The sequence below is a fragment of the Mytilus edulis genome, unplaced genomic scaffold, assembly GCF_963676685.1.
Source record: "Mytilus edulis unplaced genomic scaffold, xbMytEdul2.2 SCAFFOLD_1159, whole genome shotgun sequence".
NCBI lineage: Eukaryota > Metazoa > Mollusca > Bivalvia > Mytilida > Mytilidae > Mytilus > Mytilus edulis.
Genome location: NW_027267433.1, coordinates 1,132 through 8,925, shown reverse-complemented (window position 1 = coordinate 8,925; position 7,794 = coordinate 1,132). Strand labels below are relative to the sequence as shown.

Below are 7,794 nucleotides of genomic sequence, written 5' to 3'. Positions count from 1 at the left end.
TGGCCACTTTGTTGTTTTCTATTTTGAATAGCATTGTGAGTCTCGCTTCTTTCCTTCTTTGATCAAGTGATGTCCATTTGAGATGTTGTAGCATCAGATTAACGCTGGAGTGGTTATGATGTTTGTTGGATACGTAGCGAGCTCCTCTTCTTTGTACCATTTCAAGTCTGTCAGTCTCTGTCTTAAGATATGGATCCCATACCGGACTGGCATATTCTACAATTGGACGTACTAATGTTTTATATGCATTCTCCTTCACTGTAGTTGATCCCATATTTAAGTTTCTTTTTAGGAAACCAATTGTTCGATTTGCCTTGTTACATATGTTATTAACATGCTCATTCCATCTGAGATCGGATGTAAATGTGCAGCCTAGGTATTTTGCACTACTGACTGACTCAAGAATTTGACCATGTAGGCTGTATGATGTTGCAATTGTTTTGTTTTTCCTGCTGATGGTAAGTACATTGCATTTGTCAGGGTGGAATGACATTTTCCATTTTGATTCCCATATTCCGAGTTTATCCAGATCTAGCTGTAAATCGTGTGCATCTTTGTCTGATGATATCGTGAGGTATGCTATTGTGTCATCTGCGAATAGTCGGACTGTAGATTTAATTCCATCTGGCATGTCGTTAATGTAGAACAGGAATAGTGAAGGCCCAAGTACTGATCCTTGGGGTACTCCTGACTCTACATCAATATGAGATGAACTTTCTCCATCCACAACTACTGCTTGGGTTCGATTAGACAGGAAGCTAGCAATCCACTTATTCACATTTCCTCGGATACCATAGTGTTCCAGCTTATGCATCAGGAGACTGTGACCAACCTTATCAAAAGCTTTTGAAAAGTCCATAATGAGTACATCTGTTTGCTTACCTGCGCTCATGTTGTTGGTGATATCATCCACAAATTCAATCAGCTGGGTTTCGCATGATCTTTTGCTACGAAATCCGTGTTGTAATGGATATAGAATGTTGTGGAGATCTGCATGTTTCATAATATGACTAGTTATTATGTGTTCCATGAGTTTACAGCAGATGCATGTCAGAGATATTGGTCGATAATTCTCTGCCTTGTATCTCTCTCCTTTCTTGAAGACTGGACTTACGTTGGCGTTCTTCCAGTCAGATGGTACTTCCCCAGTATTAAGTGATGTTGTAAAGATGATAGTTAGAATTGGGGCTATCTCAGTTGCAAGTTCTTTTAGTATTCTTGGTTTTAGATTGTCTGGTCCTGAAGCTTTATTTGGATTTATTTTTGTAAGTAGTTTCAGTACTCCATTTTCTGTAATAATTAGATCCTCAGCAGAAGGGTATTGACCTGGCATGTTACAGCGAGATTTGAATTTTTCTGGACTATATGTTTCCTTGGAGGAGAATGCAGACTGAAACTGCTTATTCAGAATTGTAGCTTGGTCCACAGGATGCGAGTGTAGTACTCCGTCACTACGTAGTGGTGCCACGCCGCTGCTATCAGTCTTCATATGTTTAATATAAGTCCAGAAGCGTTTCATATTGCTGTGTTGTTGGGTTTCTTCTTGAGGTGTTACTATGTTTTCTATATACTTGTATTGTTATATGTATAACCGATTTTAAATAAATATTTTATGCTTATAACAAATATGGAAATAGCTGTAATTGATTTTTGTTTATATCTCCCAAACTACTCTGAGTACGATAATTTCTGCAAGCATCCACTAGATAAAAATACAGCTCATAAGGGGGGGGGGGTAGGAGGGGTCCTGATCCCAAAATCCTGGGCTTTAAAACATGTAATCCTGCGGTCGTACATTTAAAAGAATTAATCCCAACATCCTGAAATTAGAAAAAAAAATCCCGGATCTCAAAAGGGTCTGACCAGTGAGTGTAACCAAGACGACTGGGTTTAAGTGAAGATAAAACAATCAGGAGCTGACTTTTATTTCACTACCAATCCAAATGGTGAAAAACTGAAAATACAAATATAAATACAATTTTACAATGTGTTCAATGATAATTAAAGTCCATTAAAAATACGGATAAACAGTTCGTAGATATATAAAGCTGTTAAAGTTCTTTATAATAATAAAAATATGAATATTCTTGTACACGTCGGGTTCTGTCTTGAATTAAATCGTGTAATCGCAGATACGAACAGTTTGAACGGTAAAATGTTCATAGTTTCTTTATAACATAGGGAAATATATTAAAACATTTTATCGCTAATGTAAAGACATAATTTGTAATGTTTTGAAAGTAACTCACGCTGTGGTTAGCCACGAATTGTTCTTTTGGACAACGTGTCCGCTGAATGTTCTTTGCAGTTGTGCACACGACTCGCTGAGCAGTTTTCTCATTAGAAGAAAGGGGAAAGTAACGCGGATTCCTACACTGTCCTTTATAAAACTCCTAAAACTGGCGCACATAAAGAGATGTACGGAATGAAACGTTAACAATATAAAATGATGATCACATGAAGAATAAATGATGAATGAGTTCCAGAATACTCCCCGTCTGAGGTCTATTTGACATCACTATTCCATTATCGAAAACAAATAAAATGTTAAATATATAACAACGGTACAAATATTCACTTAGAAGTAGTCCAACGGGAGGCTGGGTATTTCACAGCTTCTATCCTAGATATGGCGGTGTTTCCGACGAGATCGCGGCGATCTAAGATCCAACTCCATGGCTGTAGTTCTGATGGAAGAATCTCCTTTCGACACGGATATGCGATCTAACGAGGACGTCTTGCGAGACGGATGCTTTCCTTGACGTTTACGGCGTACAGTAGACCATCCGGTACCATGTTCCTTTTCTCTGTGACTTAAGTTGGAATTGGTTATTCTGCTTTCCTCTTGTCCTTGAGTATTCAAAGGCGAATTGAAGCTTTCCATGGGAATTGAATGTTTACGGATGTACTTTTCTTTGTCGGCATTCACTTTTGGTGGCGTTGCTTCCGAAGTGAACTTTTCGGCTTCTGCAAATCTGACGATTGAAGTCGCTGATTTCATTTTCGGTTGCCCATGTAAACGGGGATAAAGTTTAGACGAATCAGTTTGAATTTCATTTGACTGGGTGTTGGTTTTATTACGCTCAGGTAATTTCTTTGTATGTGGTTTCACAACACTGCAAGTTGGATTTGTTTCCTTTTTAGTGAGTTCAAGGTGAACATGTGGCTTATCGGAGCGTATTTCTCCAACGATAATCCAACCCAGGTTTAACTTTTGCGCAAATGGAGCCTTTGGTGGTCCTAGACGTTGATCAAGGACATGATGTGCCTCTATAAGGTCTCTTCCAATGAGCAATAGGATTTTGCATTTTCCATCAATCGGGAGGATATGATTTTGTAGTTCTTGCAAGTGTTGATATTGCAATATATCCTCAGGTTTAGCAATTTCGTTCCGATTATTGGGAATGTTATCGCATTCAATCAGTTCAGGCAGATTGAATCTAGTATTGTCTTGTACAGACTTCACGACAAAGCCGTTTCCTCGTTTACCGGAAGTAACCTTGCTGCCGGAGCATGTGGATAACAAATAATCTTTTGTTTCTGCTTGTACGTTGAATAGGCTGAAGAATTCAGGAGCCACGAGAGACCGGTTGCTTTGGTCGTCAATAATTGCATACATGCGAATTACTTTGTCCTGATTATCTTTGTGAAAGACATTCACAGGAAGTATCTTGGCACAAGATTTAATGCTGTTGCCGTCTTTGGAGATATCTGTACAAGTTGAACTAACAGAGGTTAGCTTGGTTTCAGCTAACTCAAGTTGCTCCCCGCCGTCGACTGATCTAGGCGGTGAAGGCGGTGCACCTTTGGTTTGGTACACTCGATTAGTGTGTAATGCGGTGGTGTGTTGTTTACTTCCGCATTCATTGCAACTGATTCTTGCGTTGCAATCACGACTTCTGTGCATAGTCGAATCACAGCATTTGTAGCAAAGATTGTTTTGCCTCAACAGTTCCTTGCGTTCCTCTATAGTTTTGGCTCGGAATGCTCGGCATTCATTCAAGGTATGCTTTGTATTGTGTATGATACACAGACCTTGTTGTTGACTGCTGTCTTCAGTTTGCTGTTCAACAGCCGTCTTATGGACGTTGACTTTAGAGTACGTCTGAGGTGTGAACCTTGGCGTAGCGTCTTTTGTATTTGGTGTTACCTTTGAACCAAATATGAACCCAGGATCGTTCTTAATTTTGCTCATTTCCCTGATGAAGGCAGAGAATTCTGTAAAAGGTGGAAAGGCAACTTCATATTTAGACTTGTATCTTGAAGCCCTTGTTATCCACTTTTCTTGGAGTCCGTATGGTAGTTTTTCCACAATAGGATTTACCCCCTTTGACGAGTCGAAGTAAGCTAGCAAACATCCCAGCTTGGGATTTTCTTTGTGATACTCTATTTCTGAGATAATGTCTGACAAATCGTAAAGGAGTGAGTTGTCTTTATTTGTCAGTGTTGGAAAGTTGTCAAGTTTGTTGACGAGAGACGTCTGCAACATTATTGGAGCACCATATCGATCGTCCAGTCTTTCCCATAATCTGTGTAGGCCTCTTGTTGGGTTGTTGGCATTTGATGCCCTTATACTCATGGCATGTTTACCTGACTCTGGTCCAAGCCATTTAATAAGTAGGTCTATCTGTTCTGAGTCTGAAACTTGTAGTTCGTCTATGACATTTTTAAAACTGGCTTTCCATGTATGAAATGATTCTGCCTGGTCGTTAAAGCTTGTTAGCCGGGAGAACAGCAAGTCCTTGCGAAGGAGAAATCTGGTTATCTCTAACGTAGGATTGTTTTGCTGCAGGTGTGCAGAAGGGGTCTCTTCTATTATAACTCCTTGTCTTAGGTGTGAGACAGGGATCTCTTCTATAATGCCTTGATTTTGCTGTAAGACAGGGATCTTTGCTGAAACGCCCTGTTTTCCTATTCCAGTTACTGTTCCCAGATCTGGGAATACATTAACATCTGGTGACTTAGCACGTGTAGGCAAGACCTCAGGTGTTTGTGGTGGCAAGTTCAGTGCCACAGATGGCACGAACGCTGGTGCTTCATGTCTCAGCTCAATTTTAACAGGAATTTGTTCTTTCTTTTGAGGTCCTGTTACTTCCTTTACAACAGTTGATACAGGAAGTTTATTGACAAAATCTTGCACACGCTGGAGCGGGTCTTCCTTTTCGTTAGGGAGATCGCCAAACGCTTGGCTATCATCGTATTCCAGGATACGAGCCTCGGCTTCTGCGGCTGCAGCTTCTCTCTGTGCTTCAAGAAGGTTAAATTTGGCTTTAAGCTCGACCTTTTCCCGGCTTACTCGTGCGGCTTCTTGTTGCATTTGAGCCTTACGTTGAGCGACTTCTTGTTCCATTTCATTTTGTCTGAACAGGGCTTGTTCTTCTAACATTGCTTCCTGTTGTAGGATAAGGGCATGTTTTTCGACAAATGCTATCTTAGACTTTGCAGCCTCTGCCTTGGCTCGCTTTCTCCGTGCCAGGCTTGACATGTCTGACACGTTAGAGCTACCGCTGTGCGAGCTTTTCTTACCCTTTGAGGTCTTTGTTCTAGTCGATTTAGCCTGTGTTAGGGCGAGACGATGCTCGTGTAAAGTTTCAATTGCCAGTTCGACTTTAGACATTCGGATATCCGTTGAGAATTTGCACGTATCAATGTCTTGAAGGCTGTCTAATGTTTTTGTATTTTTCAGAAATGTCAAGTACTCGTCTGTGAGCCTGCGATACTTAGTACAGGCTTGCACAATTTTATCTTGTGCTGTTAACAATTGCTGGAGGTCGTTGGGAGGCTTGGCCGTTTCTAATAACTGAGAGTCTAGGTTTGACCATAGGGCCTCTAAGTCGTGATAGAACTTGTCACGTTTTTCTATAAAGGCTCCCTGTCCCTTTTCGGTAAGTTCACGCACTCGCCTAGTCTCGGCATTTTCATCTACATTTGTTGTTTTAGACGGATTTTGTAATAATTCTAGATCTGGGACATTTCCCTCTGGGGTCTGAACCTCTTCTTGCTGTTCCGCGTGACTGGGATCCATGATGGAAGTTGGCAATGTTTGTTCAACGTTGTTGGTTTGCTGTCGAGTACACACAAGATATGTAGTCCACTGTCAGTGTAAAGGTGTGTACGTATGTACGTTTCTACGTTGTCGTTGAAACTACGTTGTTGGTCTGTTGACTGTCGTGGAGTGGCGTACGTTATCCAAGAAAAACAACAGGCAAGTTGTAGCTTTTTCACTGTACTGGCCTGACCAGTGAGTGTAACCAAGACGACTGGGTTTAAGTGAAGATAAAACAATCAGGAGCTGACTTTTATTTCACTACCAATCCAAATGGTGAAAAACTGAAAATACAAATATAAATACAATTTTACAATGTGTTCAATGATAATTAAAGTCCATTAAAAATACGGATAAACAGTTCGTAGATATATAAAGCTGTTAAAGTTCTTTATAATAATAAAAATATGAATATTCTTGTACACGTCGGGTTCTGTCTTGAATTAAATCGTGTAATCGCAGATACGAACAGTTTGAACGGTAAAATGTTCATAGTTTCTTTATAACATAGGGAAATATATTAAAACAGTTCATCGCTAATGTAAAGACATAATTTGTAATGTTTTGAAAGTAACTCACGCTGTGGTTAGCCACGAATTGTTCTTTTGGACAACGTGTCCGCTGAATGTTCTTTGCAGTTGTGCACACGACTCGCTGAGCAGTTTTCTCATTAGAAGAAAGGGGAAAGTAACGCGGATTCCTACACTGTCCTTTATAAAACTCCTAAAACTGGCGCACATAAAGAGATGTACGGAATGAAACGTTAACAATATAAAATGATGATCACATGAAGAATAAATGATGAATGAGTTCCAGAATAGATATCCTGACGTCCAGAAAAAGGTCCTGCCCCCCCTTCCTCATCGCTTGAAAAGTATTTCAGTATTTTAGAAATCTCCCCCACTTGAACTATTGACGTCGTGCAACAATTGCTTTTCCATTGTGGCATCAGATATTTTGAATTAGGATGTCCATAATTTATGGGATCCTTCATTGTCCTTTGTGATGTCTAGTAATGCAAATACAATGTAGCTTACAAATAACGATAAAGAGAGATGTGCTATAGTGGTGTAGTGGTTTGCGCATCAGACTGCTTACACAATGGTTCCTCGTTCAATTCCCAATTCAGGGAGAAAATTTCAGGGACTGAATTTCAACTCTCCCTTGACACCATTTGTTAGTATGGTCTTGAGAAACAAGGACAATTCATTGTAAGGGAATGATAAACAGCTGACCTGTGTTAAGAGAAAGCCATATATCTAGCACTTAAAAGACACCCTTGTTGATTGTAGATTTTGAAAAAAACAGGCTAATGTGGCTACAAGGCACCCGTTAAATGGAAAGGGATTAGATTAAGTTGCAATAACTGGTTTCCAAATCCACTTTAAATAAACATGTTTAAACTAATATCGATAAGGTTTATCTAGAAAATGAATTAAAGTCTTTTCATACCATAACCATTTCGTTTCTGATGGAAGATTTATTTGGTTATCAATTCTTACGGCATATGAGAGATTTATATGTATGCCATTTGAATCAAATTGGACGAGTTATATGTGTACCAACATGTAATATTGGGAAGATTTGAATGTGTCACTTTGTGGCAAAAACTGTCTCATTGTTGTCTGGTTATTCACATTCATAATAAATTACCGATTTAATTTGGTTGATTTTTGCTTTATTAATAATCCAGTGATACCAATTCAAAATGAAATCATAAGAAATATGGAGTCAGGAATGAGATCAAT

At 39.5% G+C, this 7,794-nt stretch overlaps 1 protein-coding gene across 1 annotated transcript; it reads right to left on the bottom strand.

Annotated features, from left to right (window-relative positions):
* Window positions 1–1,909: 1,909 nt before the first annotated feature.
* Window positions 1,910–6,864, bottom strand: LOC139505463 (uncharacterized). Its single transcript, XM_071295035.1, has 2 exons — window positions 6,626–6,864; window positions 1,910–6,330 (listed from the first exon to the last, which is right to left on the bottom strand). Exon 2 carries the CDS (start codon window positions 6,023–6,025, stop codon window positions 2,624–2,626), a length of 3,402 nt encoding a protein of 1,133 aa, XP_071151136.1. The 5' UTR covers window positions 6,026–6,330; window positions 6,626–6,864; the 3' UTR covers window positions 1,910–2,623.
* Window positions 6,865–7,794: the final 930 nt, after the last annotated feature.